Source organism: Eretmochelys imbricata, chromosome 2 (genome assembly GCF_965152235.1).
Source record: "Eretmochelys imbricata isolate rEreImb1 chromosome 2, rEreImb1.hap1, whole genome shotgun sequence".
NCBI classification, from domain to species: Eukaryota; Metazoa; Chordata; order Testudines; family Cheloniidae; genus Eretmochelys; species Eretmochelys imbricata.
In genome coordinates, this window is record NC_135573.1 from 132,101,217 (window position 1) to 132,120,607 (window position 19,391).

A 19,391-nucleotide genomic window follows, 5' to 3' on the forward strand; every position below is an offset into this window, starting at 1 on the left:
TAGAGTGGAAAAAGCGTCAACTGCTTTTGCATTTCATTAGTAGGGACAACACACAGAGGATGCTTTATATTGGAGACATTTGTCTAATCGTTGTCTTGTCTCTCAGAAAACAGGTGTTTATGGAAAACTGTAATTCTGCAAGTCCCCAGTATGCACTATTAATGATAAGGAAAATATTTGTAGCAAGGTCCTGACTCATATTAAAATATTGTGACGTATGGATGCTTTTAGCTTGCTCCATAGTATGGGTCCTAAAATATTTCATTTGAGAGAAATCAAGCTAATGGGCCAGTAGTTTCATGGGTTGAATTTGGCTGCAGCCAAGTAGAAAATTAAAATAAGCTAAGCTTAAAGATTGTGCTGAGGTCAGGTAATATTTGGGTCAAGTTGAAATTTCAACACATTTACTATTTAATTTATATTTCAGGTCATTCAGACTATCAGAGCCACTGACAAAGATAACTCTGCAAATGGGCCAAGATTCCATTATTCTCTTGATGAAGGCCTTTCTTTGAATCCCAACTTTACCCTAAGGGACAATGAAGGTAAATCAAAGACATTAATCTATAAGAAGTGGGACTCTGTTTTGTCTGGGATGTCTCATTGAACAAAGCAATTGTGCTCTGTTTCCACACAATGCTTATCAGGAGGTGGAAACTCTAATCTATCAATGTTCAACTGGCTGATTCCAAGGACACCATATTTGTACACATTGTATTGTGAACTATGAATAACCAGGACTATATTTCAAAAATAGTCTTTTAGAAAATGTTATTCCATTTTTATATTCTGTTCTCTTTTATACCCAGCATGTACGCTTTATAGTCTTTTTATCCACTCATGGTGGTTGTTTTATTTAAATGAGTTGGAGAAATGTTTTGTTTGCCGTCTCAGTGCAGTTCCTAGTTGATGATTATAAAGCCACCACCACTACACCACTATGAATTGTCACTATGGCTGACATTCTTACAAGAGAAACCAAGGACTGAAGGAAACTGAACTCCCTCTCAGTCCTAGAGGTCTGTATCCCAAAGGAAGGCCTCCGGCACTGCCCCGGGAACGATATGACTCTGCACTATCCCCCCACAGGGCGGTGAGTAAATGGTGCAATCTAGCCCTTTGCCAACTTGGAGCTTTCATTCTGTTCAAATCATGATGGAGCATTGTATTCAGGGATGGGAGGTCTACCCCTGAAATGAATGCAGAGTGTACTTGTGTGCCTTTATATTTTGAACATTGAAGGGAGATTCATATAAACTCACTGAGTGTTTGAATGTTTTTACGTTTGGGATCACAGCTGCACTCATTTCAATGCACAGAGCTTCAGATGTTTGCATGCTTTTGAATGGATATATTTGGATCTCTGGATCTTGATATATTATTAAACCTTTGGAGTCTTTGAACAAATTGTATGCTCTAAACCATACACTTGTCTGGCCACCAGCAAAATATCAATGTTCTAAGGCTTAAGGGCCATAATGTGACTTGGACTACATATTCACACATACGGATGTGAGGGAGAGTAAGAATTTTCCTTACTTCTGTGTGCAAGCTATCCAGACTTGGGTGCAGTTGAACTGAAGTAAGAGGTTGCTGCTGGCCTACTATACCCCCTGGAGCATATGAGTGTGGAATATGGGCACATGGAGTGGAGCATTGACTCCACCCCACCAACTACAGCTGGTATATGGAGTGTCATAATTTGCTTTTGTTATAGGACAACAACAAATGACTACCACTCTTGAGCAAGGGAACTAGAGTGGGAAATTGTGCCTCCAAAGGCTGTCCATGAACCAATGCATCCTTGGTTTGTGCTATTTATCTAGCACCCCTTCTTCAGAGCTGTGTTGTTAGGCACGATCTAGCCCTGAAATATTAGTGGAAAACATATACAGTGCAATTTTCAACCACTTGAAACTTTAGTATTTCTAAACCATTTTTTCCAGACTTGGCTGAAGACACATCCCATGCATATGGCAACTTTGAACTTTTCAAACAAAACCATTTCTAAGCTGTGTTGCGTAAAAAAAAAGATCAGAACAATTTAATAAATTGGTTTTATTTTACAACTGCATAACTTTATAATCGCTGAATATTTGGGGATTGTTAGGTTAGAAAAAAGAAAAAAAAATCAGTGTTGGGCTGAGAACAAGCTTGAGAAAAATCAATTCAATAATGTTTTTCAAGACTGTAGAATGAAAATGTGTCTCAATGAGAACTGTGCCATGTCACTGCAGAGCTACAATATTTTTGTGAAAGAGGAACTGCAGAACCTTTTGGATTTTAACATATACCCAAGTATTTCTTCTCTTTGCTTTGTTTCTTTTAGAAGTAGGCTGAAACTGCAAGATTCAGCTCTGGATTTAAGGCCCAATACACTACTGCATTAATTCTATTTTACACCATTTGACATCAGTGGGTCTAAACCAATTTAAAACTGAAGCTCTGCAACGGTGCTTCAGCCCGCCCTGGATGTTAATCGCTCCTTTCAAAACTCTGGGGTGTTTGGAGCCAGGATTTTGGCACAGAGATAAGGAGGAGCTCTTGAAATTTAAATGTGGAGTTGGGTTTGGATTATGGTCTGGGCCCTTTAAAAAAATTAAAAGGGGAGCTGGGTGCTGATACTCCTTCTTATGTTGAGTAGTATTTTACTTCTCAAGTAGATTCACTGAAGTTGATTGAGTGTCCTCATGAAATAAGTACTATTCAGTTTGAACAAGGGTATCAGAATCAGGCTCAGAGGGATCAGAGAATACCACCAGCAGCAAAATAATACAGTATGCACAGACAAATACAACAAAGAAACAACAAAATATTGCTACATTGAAGAAAATCACATATATTTTTATTTAATGGTTTAATCCTGCAATTCTAGAAAGCAAGACCAATGAAAAATGGCTTTTCAATTATTTGGGAGTTGGTTATTTGAAAATTTTCTGCTGCAAATGTTTTTTGATGGAAAACTGGTTTTCAAGAAAATGGTTTTTTTTGTTTTGTTTTGTTTTGTTTTTTGCAAAATATACTACTTTCTGAGGGAAAGTTTGACTTCTTGTCCAAAAAATTGAATACCCCTCCCACACACACACGAAAGATTTTGGTTTTCGTTTTGTTTTTGGAAGACCTACTGTGGTTCCTCATAGGACTTGTAGTTTGGTTCCCTCATGCCCACATTCTATTCTGTGCCTTCAGGGTCCCCAACCAGAGTGCATCGCTCAAAATGCACCATAGGGATTCCTGTTTTTCATACGCAGGCTCAGCAAGAGAGGAGACAAAGGTACATCATGGTAGATATAGTCCAGCCTGGGAGCCTGGCTGATAGAGAAGGGGAGCACAGGAGTTACAACTCCCATGAAGCTGTGCAGTGGCATTTCTGAGTCAAAAATTTTGGGTTTCATCTGAAAGTTTTCAGATGAAAATTTTTGGTTTATAAACATTTGCCAAAAAGTCAAAATTTTCTGTGGGGGCGAAAAAAAGAATTCTGAGCTTCTCTAGTCTTCCCACATTGTTCTTCATAATATTGCTAGCACTGGGCATTATAGAATCTATTAGAAAAAGATAAGTATTCTCCGTAGTTTTTTTTTTTTTTTTTTTAATTTATCAATAATGTCTGAACTTGGCAGTTATTACTTAGTCTAGCATAGTTACTATCATTTTTTTGCAATACAGTTGCCCATTCACCCAGTTTAAAATCTGCTTGTTTAGTCTGCCAGTGTGAATCTGCTCTTTATTATGAATTCTGTACCTACCCAAATGGTTTCTTTTTCCCACTAATGTGTAGTTGATTAATATGCTTAATTCTTTTTATGTTTTTTTAAACCTTATCCTTTCCTCATGAATTCTAGCATACAAAGAACCTTGCATATGGATCTTTCTCATCCCATACGGAAGGTGCTCAGTCGGATACCCTGATTTTTCTGTGCCTCAGTTTCCTTCATGGGTTTTGGGATCTGTGTCTGGGAAGGGAAAGGGGTCAGTAACAAGAAGGACATTCCCTGCTCCCCAAAGACAGCAGTAGAAAAGACGGCAGCATGAATGCATTCTACATAAACTGTTCCTCGAGTCTTTTCCTGCTGAGGAAGGCCCCTTACGGGAGTTTTCACAGTTAGTGACACCCAGGGAAGTCTTTGCTGCAGGACCACACTGTCAGGGAGCCAAAGGAGGGGAGAAGAACCTCTTCAGAATGCAGAGCTGGCTGACAAAATTTAAATTTTCAAACATCAACAATATTTTTTTCTTTGCAAAAAGCTTGCACGGTTTCTTGACCAGTTTGCAGAATGCTTGACATTTCTGAAAAAAAAAAAAAAAAAAGATTTCAATGAAAATGTTTGTGAATGTTTTTCAGCCAGCTCTGTCTACTCCAAGTTGTGGTGAAAGCCCAAGACCTCTGTACAGATATATAGGTTGGTATAGACATAGTCACACACATACATACAGAGTCTTCCTGTATGTGTGTGTGTGTGTGTGTGTGTGTGTGTATTTATATATACACACACACACACACATACAGAGAGAGAGAGAGAGAGGATTAGATTGATAGATCGCTTCGTCCCTATTTTGGTTCATGCTATAACCTGCAAGCAGAAGTTATACTGCCCTTGAGACACTTGGAAGAGACTGTAACCTCTAGAGGGAACTTCACTCAGGTTTCAGGGAACTTTTAAGATTTTCAAGCTCTTTGAGATACAACTTTTTCTCTCACAAAATTTACAAATCCTACTGGCTGCCCCAATGGTTCTGGTAAATTCTCTGTACTTTTGGTGTCACAGAATGTACGTATTCAGTCAGCTGTGCCAATATAATTTGTAAATTCCCCAAGCTTTAACCCACTGAGACTGGTGACTTCTGAAAGTCTGAAATTGGACTTAACCCCAAGAAAATGTTCAACTCCAACTTGGTAAAGACAGTCTCGTGCACTAATTGTCATTGAGGATCAATATTGAAAACAAGTTTGAAGATTTTCCAGTGAGCCATTTTTGAGTTATGTGTGGGGGAAAAGTTACATGCCTTTTCTATAGCTACAACTTGTTTGCTTTCTTTTTTCAACAAGATAGTTTAACAGCAGCTGCGGGAGAAGAGCTGCCTCCAGATAAATACCTGAGCACCTCACAATTTGTAATGTATTTACCCTCACCAGACCCCTGTGAGGTAGGGAAATACCATTTATTCCTGTTTTAGAAATGGGGAACTGAGGCAAAGAGAGACCAAGTTATGTATGTGTTGCAACACCTTAGTGATTTAGGGGCTGAAGTCCCATAGACTTTCAATTAGTCTTAATGTAAGTCTACATGGCAATCAAAGATTTCTGGCACAGCTGCAGCTGCCCGGGTCATCAGACTCAGGCTTGTGCGGCTTGGGCTGCGGGACTGAAAATTGCAGCATCGACATTCGGGCTTGGGCTAAAAGTCTGCACTGCTATTTTTAGCCCTGCAACTCGAGCCCCTTGAGCCCAAGTCAATTGACCTGGGCTCTGAAACTCAATGTCTCAGGGGGGCAGGGGGTGGGGTGGGGTGGGGTGGGGTGGGGTGTGCAGTGTAGACATACCCATAGGGTCCTAACTTCCAAACTAACTTTTTAAGATAAGATTTAGAGTCCTAAGTCAGTTAGGTATTGTAACACTGAGCAAAGAAATGCCTAAATATCTTTTAACATTCTGGGCCTAACATCATAACAGAACTGGGTTCTCAAGTTCCAGGCTAAAGCTCTATCCACTGGGCCATCCTTTTCCAATAATAAATTAATGTTGTTCTGTTGATTACTGAGCTTATATCTGTACCATTATTCCAGAGATTGTGTTCACTTGTCCTCCAATGCTGAGCAGACTGCAAAGTCACATAACTCTGGGATCAAGGCTGGGATCAGCACATAGGAGGCAAAAGAAAGAAAAGGGTACAGAGGCACCTCCTCATGTTGGTGTTGCTGATATCAAACAGCTGAACTTTCAAAATTAATTCTGTAAGAGCACACATTGATGTTACTAGAAGATGTAACATACGCACATATGTTTTTGCTGCTCTGGTAGCAGTAATACTTAATAAATGGGCACAAGAGAAATAAATATTATTTTTAGTAGAGTAGCACAGGAAGAAATCACTTCTTTACTGTAGAGCTGGATGGAAAACCCAAAAGATAGCACAACTTATAGAACTATTACAAATACTTTCTGCATATTTCATGAAATGTGGACCTTTAAAGAACATATTTTTGCTGAATTAGCAGGAAGGGAGAAAATGTTAAGATATCTGGGAAAGGAGAACAGCATTAGCACTAATTATGATAACTGTAAGACTGAACCCCAGAGCACTTGGGGCATCAACAGGATGTATACTGTCTTGCTCAGATATTATCACACAACTGAAAAACATAAATAAAGAGGAAATCTGCTGCAAGTGCAAAGGGAAGCAGAAGGGATGGCAACTTATGAGCCACGCAGAGAATTTAGAGAAGGAGTGTATCAGATATCAGGAGTTTTTCCATGGTGAGGGGGAGGAAACTCTTCCAGCTAAACACTTCTCAGAGCTGTGAAGATCTCTGCTATTTTCCTCCTCTCTCTGGCCAAAACATTTCTTAAATGAAAAAAAAAGCTAGATCCCTCTCTGCTCTTGAACTGACCAGAGGGGATGCTAAAGAGTGACACAAAGGCTCTTTATCCCTTTGTTTGAGTGGGTGCACTCTGCCCCCCCCCCCCATCTGCAACTCACAATCCCTGCTAGCTGAGAAACGAATTCCTGAGCCCTAAGCCCAAACTCTGAACTGCACTGTGGCCACACATCGTGCCATCGCTACTGGAGTGGCAGACCAGCCCCGTGACAGTAAATTTGAAACTAACCAGAAATAAATGTTTGTCCCAGTGTTATCAGTGAAGAAATGAAATGGAAATGCCCAAGAATATAGTCCTACGTAAACAAATTAAAACTCAGAAATTCAAAGCTTGGACACCAGAGGGCACTGTGACTGAGGTGGATGCAGGTTTCTTGAGCTCTAAAGTAGCCAATGGGGAATCGCCAAATATCCGTCCCCTGAAACTCACCATCTAACCCAGAGAAATATTGCTTCCAACTATGGAAGCCCGCAAGATGCCCTTTAGTTCTGCGTCTTCCTCTCTGAATCCAAAAACACAGGGAAAAAAAAAACAAAACAGACGAGACCTGCCTCCCCACTTCTACAAACAGAAACATGCCCGAGCCTGAGGCAGCACAATTGGGTGGTACTACTGCAGGCAACCGTAGATACTGGTGAAATTAAATTTACAGTTTTGACCCTACAGACCGCCACGACTGAGATTCAGAGTGTGCTACAAGCTCAATCCAGATGGGTGAAGCACAACACAGAATTTCTGATGTGGAAAATGATTTCAAAGAGAACAAATTGCAGGTTATGAAGAACTGTAATGACATCAAGACTGTTAAGACCAAGCTAATTGATCTAGAAAGCCACTCACAATGATGTAACATGAGGATTGTGTTTTTTCCTAAAGGACTAGAGAAAGGTAAACCCTCTGAATTTGTCCTTAAACTGCTAACTAAGTTGTTGGATCTTCTGGTTTTGGCATAGAATGGGCACAATGAGCTCTTGCTTTTTAGCCAGCTCCAGGAAATCAGCCTAGACTATTGATTGTACAGTTCCTGAAGTTTACCACTACGGGAGTTATACTGCAGAAATCCAGAGGGGGGAAAGAGGAGCTGGTATGGAGAGAAACAGCAATTAAAATACAGCTCTTTTGAGATTATTCCTGTGATGTGGTTGCAATGAGAGCAGTGTTTTAACCAAGCAAAACAGTTGGCCAGGAAGATAAACTAGAAATATTTTATTTGGCAATGCTCCATATTAAGAATGATGAGGGGACAGTATCATTCAGTTCCTCTTAGGAGGCAGAAAAATTTCCTCAAATTCTGCACACTCTTTCCTCACAAGAAGAGACATCTATGGAATGAGCTGACTGTATGGGATTAATGTATGGCTCTCTGAGGTCTGATATGGCCCCTCTAAAGAGGTTGATGTGCGCTCATAGATATTGATATGTATGTTTCTTTTCTTTTCCTTTATTTCTCTCTCACCGGGGCTGAAGTGTTGAAAGGTTATCATCAATTTACTTCCTATTGCCTTAACTTGTTCAAAAAGAGGATCAATGTAAAATCAATCATTTGATCAGTAATTATATTTTTTGTAGTAGCTTTATTAGATGGTGCTTTCTTATCGACAAATGTGTCAAAGTTCTGTTGCTAGCAGACAGTTACTATAATTTTAATGTTTGGGGCCCAGGGGTTGTGAGAATCTCAAAATTTCACCTGATCCAACCACCTCCTCTGGTTGTCAAGTGTGTATTTTTGGACAGTTTAAACAAATTCTTCTTTTGGATTGTATGATACTTGTGTGTATTTCTCTCTCCCATATCTTTTTATATTTTGTTTATTTGCTTATTTAATTCCTCTTTCTGCCTCCCTCTCATCACTCTTCCATGCTGGGAATTTCCTTCCCATGCCTATGGAATATGTACTGGGAAGTGACACCCTCTGCCTAGATTATATAGCTTTAGTTGCTAAGATATGAAAGAGCTGTATGCTACTTAGGAACATCTGCAATTTCTCATTTATTCACAAAACGACTTTATATTTTATCCAGTATATCTTAACAATGATGGCTCCAATAATTTAAAGCATCTCCTGGAATATAAAAGAATTTAATAACCCCACTGAAAGAAAAAAAAGTAATTCAGTACTGAAAAAAGAGAACATTGACATGCTCCACAAGATGCGTCTGACAGAACTTGAAGCTTATAAACTGAAGAGAGATTGGGTAGGCCTCTCAGTTTCTAGTTGCTTTAATTCTGAAGTGCAGGGTGTTGCTGTACTAATACATAAAAAATTGAATGTTAATATTTTGATCACAGGGTCTGACAATGAGGGTGGATTCACTGTACTTAAGATTGAAATTGGCAGTTTTATAATCCTCTTTTGCAATCTTTACAGGCCAAACCTGGATGATCCCAATTTTTTTCATAAACGTTTTATGAGTATAAATGCCATAGTATAGTATAGTATAGTATAAGGCCACCATACCCTTATTATAGCTGTTGATTTTAACAAAATTCTAGATCTAATCCTTGATAAATCTTCTCCATTTCCATATAAAAAACATACATAGCTAACTTAGAATGACAAAATGTGTGGAGATCTGGTATTCCTACAGCCAGAGCCTATAGGTTTGGGGTGTTTTTTGTTTTGTTTTGTTTCTTGCAGCTCATTCAACACATTTTAGTTTGGACTATTTCCTACTTTCACAAAACTTGACCAATTCTGTCACTGGTACTATTACTATATCTGACCATGCTTATCTATATACGTCTTTGAGGTCCCCATGTTATGTACCCCCCAACTAAAATGTGGAGATTAAACACATCTCTTCTGTTTGATACATCATTTGGTAACTCTATCCAGCAGGAGTTAACATTTTTTTAATACCAATGCCCCACTGCTTCATCACCTGACACACTTTGGGAAGCCTTTAAAGCTTTCGTCAGAGACCGTATCATCTCTTATGCCTCCTTTAAAAAGAAATGAAGAGAACATGGAATTGATGCCCTTTCAAAGGAAATTAAGGTCTTGGATGTAGACTGCATCTGCCCCCTTCCTAAAGGAACTCAGAATTCTCATTCATCTAAAATACAAAATCAACAAATTTCTGTCCCAAAAGGCTGAGTTTGCTTTCTTCTGCTTGAAGCAAAACTGCTGGGAATCTGGCAAGAAAGATAGCAAGCTATTGGCATATAGACTTAAGCAAAAGGCTAACAGAAATAAGATGAAAAGGAGTACTTGTGGCACCTTAGAGACTAACCAATTTATTTGAGCATGAGCTTTCGTGAGCTACAGCTCACTTCATCGGATGCGTACCGTGGAAACTGCAGCAGACTTTATATATACACAGAGAATATGAAACAATACCTCCTCCCACCCCACTGTCCTGCTGGTAATAGCTTATCTAAAGTGATCCGATGAAGTGAGCTGTAGCTCACGAAAGCTCATGCTCAAATAAATTGGTTAGTCTCTAAGGTGCCACAAGTACTCCTTTTCTTTTTGCAAATACAGACTAACACGGCTGTTACTCTGAAACCAGAAATAAGATGGGTGTTATTCATGATAGTAGCAATACATTATATAAAACACAGATATTAATGAAGAATTTCAGCAGTTTTATTCAAAACTATATTTAGCTGAAAAGAGAATCAGCAAAGATGCCCTAGATGACTTTTCTAGTGTATTGTCTCTTCCACAGATCTCTAATTATCAGAAGCAACTTTTAGCTGCTCCTTTAGAAATAACGGAACTAATGCCAGCTGTAAAAGAAATGAAAGTTGCAAAGATTCCTGGTGTTGCTGGGTTCTCAACTTAATTTTACAAAAAGTTCTATGTAACTTTAACACTCAGATTATTGAACATATTCAATGAGGCCAAGAATGAGCAAACTCTCCTGCCTACTCTAAGAGATGTTGTAATTTCAGATATTTCTAAACCTGGGAAAGACCTTGGACTATGTAGAAATCACAGGCCAATTTCTTCAATAAATTGTGATGCTAAGATTTCAGTCAAAGCTCTTGCTATGCAATTAGATGAACTTCTCTCACACATTATACACATAAATCAGGTAGGCTTCCTTCATAATAGACAAAGCTCAGATAATTTGTGTCATCTGACTGATATTATTGCTGCTTCAGGAGATACTAAGGAACCCTTAGCTCTTGTTTATTTCGATGCCAAAAAAGGCCTTTAATCACATAGCCTGTGAGTATCTTTTTCATGTGTTAGCAAAATTTGGATTTGATAAGCAATTTATTTGCTTGGATTAAACTTTTGTACTCTAACCTGACTTCCAGGGTAGTGACCAAAGGTATTATTTCTGCCCCATTTCTGTTACACAGACGAATGACGAATCCCCTTTCTCCTCTTCTGTTTGATTTAGATCTAGAAATTGTAGCCATTGCTATCTGACCAAATCAATATATTTATGATATCAGGGTGGGGGATAACAGAGTCCAACATTATGTTCTATGCGGATGATGCTCTTGTATTTGTATCTAAGCCCAAAGTTACGATTCCTAACCTTCTAACCCAACTGTTTAAAAGTTTGGACACCTCTCAGGATATAAAATTAATTGGAGTAAATCAGAAATCTTAGGCATTAACAACTATGCTCACAAAGGTCTTTTCTTAAATCATAACTTGTCAGTGTCAATCGTTTTACATAAAATGTATAGGAATACTGATTATACAAATACAGAATATTCAGGACATTCCTAAGATATAGAGAAAGCCAACAATTGCCCAAGTACCTAACCATTTGGGGAGATGGAACTCCTTAACCCCTCAGTTTGTGGGGTAAAATTAATATACCGAAAATGACTGTCCTTCCCAGAATTTCATATCTTCTGGGGGGTCTCCCTAGTTCTATTCCTCAAAATTATTTTAAGAAATTCAATAATATTTTCAGAATGTTCCTTTAGGATGCAGGTAAGAAACCTAGACTAATTCTGAACAGCTCCCCCTCCCTCTGGGAGAGTTTGGCTTTTCCAACTTTGAAAATTATGATATCTCCTTTTTGTTAAGTCAGGTATCTTTGTGGCTGTTAGCTATGGCTGCAAAAAGTGTTCAGTCTTCTATGATTCTATGATTGTATGAGAATTGGTATATCCTCTCCCTATTTCAGACACTGTAGAATTGAATTATTATGGATTTGAAGACTCCAACGTTTCCACAATAACAGCTGTGAAGCAAGCTTTAGTCATACTTGGCTAGAAAGTTCTTCTTCCATGCATTCTTCCATAAAGAAGCAATCCCATAGAGCAATCCTATTTTTAAAATCAGTGGCAAAACCTTGACTGGGGTGGATTGATGGAGACAGGAATTATGATTGTTTCACAGCTAATAGGCAATGAAAAAGTTAAAGTATTTGTAGATTTTCAGCAACAATTTGGCTTGCCCTGCCCCTGAGCATGGAAACATCTCCAATTAAAGCATTTACTAATGAATGTGTTTGGACTGGATGCACTGGGAACTCCAGAATTTTTATTACTTTGGAGGAAACTTACTGGATTTACTTGGCCAGCGGTATCCTTTTACAGTTTTCTGTCCCAAAAAATTCTGCCAAAGACTGATAATTGGAGAGTTGCTTGCAAGAGAGATTTGGATACACAACTATCTGTTACCCAATGGAATACAATTGCATCTAATGTTAACAAAAATAAAAGCAACTGTAGACCTGAGACTATGGCTTATTCACCGAAAAAAAAAAATATATATATATATACAGTGGTCTCCACAAAGGCTAATGATAATGGGCCTCATGAATGCTGACTGATGTAGGAAATGTAACTCTCTTGGTAGGTTAGTGCATATGTTTTGGGAGTGTCCTGTGTCAAGAATTTCTGGTATGCAGTAGGTCAAAGGATCACTTTGATATTGGATGCTAAGTTGGAGCCCTCTCCCTTAAATTTCATTCTTGGATATATTTCTGATACCTGCAGATTACTTGGTAACAAAATGGTGTGATTCCAATGTCAGCTTTGGTCACTAAAAAATTAATCGTGATAAAATTGAAAAGTTGATCTTCACCAAATATGTATGCCTGGGCCAGTGATATGGCTGACCTTGCAGCTAACAAATGACTGGCATTCTGCAGAAAGGAAATGCCCAAAATATACACAGCAATTTGAGCTGACTTTTTAGAGGTCTATGATTAATGTAGACTCTGAGGATAAATATGTTGCTTCCCCTTGACTTCCTTTATTCTAACCCTCTTTATTTACTTGGTGTATTATATTGAATCTAGTATTTTGGTATATTTGTTGTATTTGCAACTATCATTTATATATTGTAATATATAAAATATATATTAAAAAAAGAAATTGGCAGCTATCACTTTAGGAATATTACCAGCGCAAACATTGTCTCTTTGATAATTCTGTTTATTTTTAATTAGTCACAATATCTCAGAGAACTTCTAAAAGTTCAACTGCTGACGTAAGCAGAGTAGAGCAACAAATTAAAATATGCCTAAAGCAACAAATGGATTTTTATTTTGTTTTTGACTTCCATTTCTCTTGTGCTTGCCTGTAGTGTGTCAATAGAATTCTCAATTTGTGTATAATACATAAATTAGTAGTCCACAAAGTGCTCCTACTTTCACCTTCCCCAGAACTCGCACCAGTTCTCAGCTTCTTTGATATTTTCCCTATTCCTGCATTGCATTTCTCAGGGTGGGAACAAAATATAAATCAGAGATGAACAGCACTTTGGAAACAAAGAGGATTGTGATAATGGCCTTGAGTGCAGGATAGTCTGGATTCATAGTCTACAATTCCAAAGCGTAAAGAAAGATTGCTTAGAGCTGTGGGGAATATTCCACACTGAACCTCATACCCACTTGAGCAGAGTCTTGGGTTCCAGCTTCCGTGTATTTCCAAAGCGTAGCTCGTGTGTATACAAGTTCAGTTATCATGAACTACTGTTATTTGTACAGCTACAAAACTAGACAAATTTCCCTCCCCCTCTAAGTTAGCCCCTTAGCAGCCAACCCTCTTATCCCCTGCAAGCCTTGAGACCCACCTTCTGACTTTAGATCTTTTCAGGAAGGAAGGGTGCAGCTTTGTAAAGGTGTCAAGGGCCTTACTGGAATGTACAAAGTGTATTTTGTTATGGAACAGGTATAGATAGGTCATTGAACATGAACCATCTAGCCTATTTACAAAGGCTGGTTCACTTCTGGCCTGGTGAACCAACCTGTACAGTTTTCATCATTCTAAGGTTACTGCTTCTGTTCCAGTATATCTGTCTTCTTGTCTCTTTTCCTTTGTCAGAAGAAACTCTCTGTGTTATTTCCCCCATAACCCTTAAATGGATCATTAGCATCTTTCTTTGTACCCCACTGTCTTTGGCCTTCTACATTTGTGGGATTTTTTTGCTTCATGTTAAGTTTTTCCACTTATAAGTTGCACAGTCCATAGTTTCCCTCTCAGTGGCTTCTCCAACTTCTCTTCCTCCCTCAGAAAAGTCACCCAGTGTAAATATAAAAAGCATAGGAAGAAAAGTCATTGAGGAAATGTTTGGCTGAACTTTTGTACATTTATTCACTTTATTCATATTTAGTCACTAGAATGAGATTCTGAACACCAGCTCTGCTACTATCACTGACCTGAGGGATGAGTTTGGGCAAGTCATTTCACCTTCCTGTGCTCAGTTTCCCCACATGGAGTAAAGATACTGACCTCCTCGGTAAAGCACTTTGAGATCCACCATAGAAAAGCACTATATAACAGCTAGGTATTACCTTTATCAAGGTTTCCCCCATAGTAATAATGAACATTAGAATATATGAACATACTGATACCCCTGGACCTTCTATTCCACCACCACAACACATACCTACAACCTCCTTTGCTTGTATTTATATCTGTAAACCTCCACTGGGAGAGAAAAATATTTATTTTTTGTACACATGGCTCTAATTTTGCTTACTATTTTAGCGATCTTAGACACATTCCAGCTAGGGTTTTGTCTACTTATTCCATGCTGTAAGTACTTTTAGAAAGCATATAAAGTACCAAAATGACCATGATCAAGGGCATTTCTAAATTAGAGACCTTGGTTCTAACTGCTTTTGTGTTTAAACCCATGCCTCTTGATGGTTACTATCTTTTTTAAAAAGAGTTAAAAATGCAAAACTGTGAAAAATGTTGTTGCATTGCATTCTTCCAACTCTTTGGTGTTTACTAATTTATTTTATACAGTATAAAAATGTCAGCTTCTCATTGGGGTGGTGGGGTTAAACTTCGTTCTTTCAAGATTTCTTCACTCTAGTGTTACGTCTGCCAACTTCGTCCATGACTTTTTTATTTCATCTTCTCGCAACCTTGCCTATTTTTTTTTCTTTTGACATCTTTGTGCTTTTTCAGTTTGGATTTCCCCCTGTCTGCAGTTATCTGCTGCCTTATTTCATATCAGACCTCATGTTTCAATGTTCTTTCCTTCACAGCTTTGCCAATAAGCTTCCATGCTTAAATTCTTTCATCATTGCTTGGTTGCTACTCATGTTTTTTGTGTGACTTTAAACCCTCTCTGCTCAGGATGGTTCACTTTTTGCTCTCGTATTAGGTCTCTGATGTGTTTGGCTTTTTTTCTTAACAGACTGCATTTTTGTCACTGCTATTTTAGCTGCATCATTGGATCACTCACTCTAGGTTAGATTTATGTCAGGGGAAGAAAGGAGGAGGTTATGCTTTCCTGCCCAGATTTAAAGACTGGGCCTCTTCTGGATGTCATCCCAGGCAGATTTACATGGGCAAATACTGTAGGAATTTCTTATTCTGTCTAAATTTACACAGAGTAACTGAGCTTATATGTTGGGGCCTGTAGACACCATCACAACAGAAAAATAATAAATCGCCAAAAAGAAGTAAAGGGCCATCATCAGTATTCTTAATAGGACTTGCTACTACATGTTTGATTAGCTGTAGAAGATCTGAGGATGACTTGTATTGGGATGAGCCTCATGACTGATGCAACTGTTGATGCTCAGTTGATGGATATGGTGTTACTTGTCACGAAAATGGAATTGCACTACAAGCTTTAGCCCTTAAATATATTCTTGATATTTTTACTTTATTATATTGTCTAGATGACTTTGTGGTGTTTTCTCATCCCATTTTTCTTACAACTTGAAATCAAACCATCCCTACTGTTGACCATTCTATTACAAAATTGCTGAGATGTGCTGAGTACCTGCAACTCCCATTGACTTCATTGCAATTTCAGGAGCCCAGTGCCAGTCAGGATATGGCACTTTTTAAAAAGTCATGTTGCAAATTAAAGTATTTGCCTACATTTTAGTTATGCTGTTTCATCAAAATTCTGGTTGATAGAATGCAATTCAGTTGGATTTTTAAGGCCTGACATTGCATTCTGGAAGATATATGTTCTTAAAATGTCAAATTTGTTGGCTCTTTTGTACAATGATCCTCCTTCACATATTGCAAATCTAGCTCTTGGAGTGGTTTGCAGATTTGCACTACAAAAACACATGGAGTGAAATCCTGGCCTCATTGAAGGCAATGGGAATTTTGCCATATTAAATAAAACATTATTGTATAACATTGTACTTTTGGGTATGAAAATTACTAAAGATCTTGTTCTTGGTGTCAAGGTCAGAACAAGTTAACTTGAATTATCCCAGATATGGGCAGAGTTATTAGATGAACAATGACAATGTGTAAAGTCCTGGCCCCACTGAAGTCAGTGGCAATTTTGGGAACTGAAGTCAATGGGAATTCAGTCCATATCTCTGTTTTTGCTCCTTTAAAGCATACCTCCTTTACCAATCCATTTTGTCTGATCGTTGTATCCCTTCCCTAAGGCATTCTTGCACTGGACAGCCTCACCACTTTTACATAATGAGTTGCGACATCATAGTCTAATTCCTCTCTCATGTTCGCCCAACTAAGCCCTCCTGAACCTGCTGTAAGGAAGGAAAAAATAATACAAAAACACTTTGCCTTTGCCAATCTGGTGGTGAGGGAAAAATTTCTTCCCAGCCCCTTTTCCCTTGCCCCAAGAAAGGAGCAACTAGTGCAATGCCCACAGCAGAACCTGACAAAATCTGGTATTTTACCACTTTCATGGGTGGTAGGATGGGTGCTGTTCCACTGGTCCAGGTAAAAGAAGGCTTTTTCTGCACCAGCATGAATCTATATAGTCTCCCCTCTCTTACGGTCACCTGTGGATAACAGGTCAGAGACTCCATGCTGCCCCGGTCTGCTGCTGCAGTCAGAAGTCACTTCTTGGCTTTCTAGCCCTTAAAGGGGGCACACTTCTTTTCCAACAAGCCAGACAACAGCCCCCCACTGTTTAATGAGTGGCAAGGTCAATATTATGGTCTTTTGTAGCCAATTCAGCATCATGATAGCCCATCGCCCCATCCGTATGCTAGAATAAAAGAACTGAAATTGTTTGTGAAAAACATTTTAGTAAATGTAAAATGTCATACATGTATCAAAGAACAAGCTCTTCCAACCTCTTGTCAAATAAGCCTTACGAATCTTCCAATTCTTTTTAAATTAAATTGGCAGAGGCCTGTAAAACCTGTGGACCTGTGAACTCGATGAACCTCTTTCCATGGCACAGTCTGTGAATAGAATCCGCAGGCCAGTACTCACCCAGCTCTGGGGAAGAGGTCTCTGAATATAATAAATGTAATCTGAATCCCAGTGACATTTAATTTGATCTTTTCAATCAAGTGACACAATTGTAAACACAAAATGAGGGGTGCTGCAAAATAAGGTGGAAATAGCATGTACTTTAATGGTGAAACAGTGAATATTAGTGGAGGGATCTTGATTTTTTTAATAAAATGTCATAGCTGCAGAGTCTCATTAAGGCTACCTCCCCGGACAATGCATGGTAAAAACTAAAATTTTATCAGCGTATTTGGAGATGTCTTAAAACAAATCTTTTTGTATTGCATACACTTTTAGGTGTATTTTGGAATAAGGTCTGTGTCACAAAATCAAAAGCAGCTGTACAGATTTGCTGTGTTTCTTGTGTAGTACTCCTGTTGGGGTTTTCTTGCAGACTATTTGACACCGTTTTAATTATTGCTGAGGGGTTTTCATTCATTTTATGTTAAGTGTGCAACACCCTAGCACCTCAGTAACAGAGGGGATAGATTGTATCATTATAAATATTATTTCCCCACTCTCAGGCTGTTTTGTAGGAACATACTGTCAGTGGGTGTTAATGACTTCAAAAGAATCATCTATTTGTGTTTTTATACATGGGGTCTGATCATGGATTTATGGGCAACAAAGCAGGCAGGCATCATACCACCAAAAGAGTGGGAGGAAGTCTGCTGGGCAGCCAGCCTGCCTCAGAGCAAAACCCACAAAAGTGGCACCTTGACCTTTAAGTGCGGAAGGAGACTTAAGAGGCAGTTTTATATATTGCAACCAGTGGAAATGGAGACAAAGATAAATGTATTTAGCTAAGTCATCTAAGAAAGCACCAATAAGCACAGTGAACAGGCCACTGGACTGGAACTTGGGAAACACATTCAGTTCCTGGCTCAGTCACAGACTTCCTGTGTGATCTTGGGTATGTCAATTAATCTACCCTTTGCCTCAGTTACCCACATGTAAAAATGGGATAATATCTACCTCACAGGGTGTTGAGAATGAAATCCATTAATGATTGCCAAGTATTCCAGTCCCATGGTGATGGGGGTCACATACGTACATAGATCTTGCTGCAGGCATGGGTGAAATGTTAGGATAGAGAGACAGATGAGATCAATGTTTAAAGTGTTGGCACAAAGAGCTTGATAGAGAAAGGGCTGGCTTATTGAATCAAAACCAAGTAAGTAATACCTACCCAACCTAGCCATACTCATGACCCCTCCCCACCATGGAAAACAACTAGCCATGTGGGCTGGAACGTGCCATTCTATCTATATTCCTGCACCTGTATCCCTTTTTCAGTGACATCTACCTAGTTCTCTTGGTGTGCCCCTTTCCCAAAGCATTGTTAGCAGAGTCTTGAAGCATCACTAAGCCAACCCAGCTGTTCAGGCCCTTTAACAGGACTCTTAACAATATGTATGCTCTTTCCTGCTTCAGTTTCCTCCATTCCTCAGGAAAAATTCATACTTTCCTCAGTTCATCCTAACTGGATGGACTTCAGCACACCATAATCTTGGTCAGTTGTTCTTTCTTAGCATTCTTCAGCACTCACTGAGCTTCTGAGACCATATATATATGTTTGCTTCAGTATGTCCTGTACGCAGCAGTTCAACACCTAAACAAAAATATTCCAATCAGAAAGAGTCAGGCAGTGAACAGACTTTAATAGTGATGTGAAAGCCACTTCCAAAAAAGAATTGCCCCAACACATGTGTGTGCAAGATCTTCCTGCCTGTAGTGTTGGTTAAACAAAGCTTGTGAGGCTATCTATGTAACAGTATCATCTGTTGACTCCCAGTAATATTACAAAATCATCCCCCTGTTTTCTCCTCCTTAATCACTCCACTCTTACAGAGATACATCTCCATGATCATATGTATTCACATACACGATGACCCATCTCCTCAGCTCTGCCAGTGATACCAGACTCATCAGCTCACTTACAAGTTTCTCTTGAAAACGTCGCAACACTCCCTGAACTGATCTGTATGGCCACTATCCTCCTCTTTCATATTGCTCCTCAGGATTCATCTCTGCTCACAATGTCTTTAAGAAATCAATCAGTTAAGGATGGATTTGGTACCATGTTGATGGGGATAAGTGACTCTTGTTTATAATAACTAAAAAATACTTCTGTAGATGTGTATATGTATATAAAAATGTATCAATTCCCTCT

General features: G+C 38.8%; 1 protein-coding gene across 1 annotated transcript in view; it reads left to right on the plus strand.

Annotated features, from left to right (window-relative positions):
• CDH18 (cadherin 18) overlaps positions 1-19,391 on the plus strand; it is a 245,119-nt gene that overhangs the window by 221,859 nt on the left and 3,869 nt on the right. Inside the window, exon 9 of the mRNA XM_077809160.1 lies at positions 428-545. Coding sequence (XP_077665286.1) covers positions 428-545 — 118 coding nt within the window. The remainder of the gene's footprint in view (positions 1-427; positions 546-19,391) is intronic.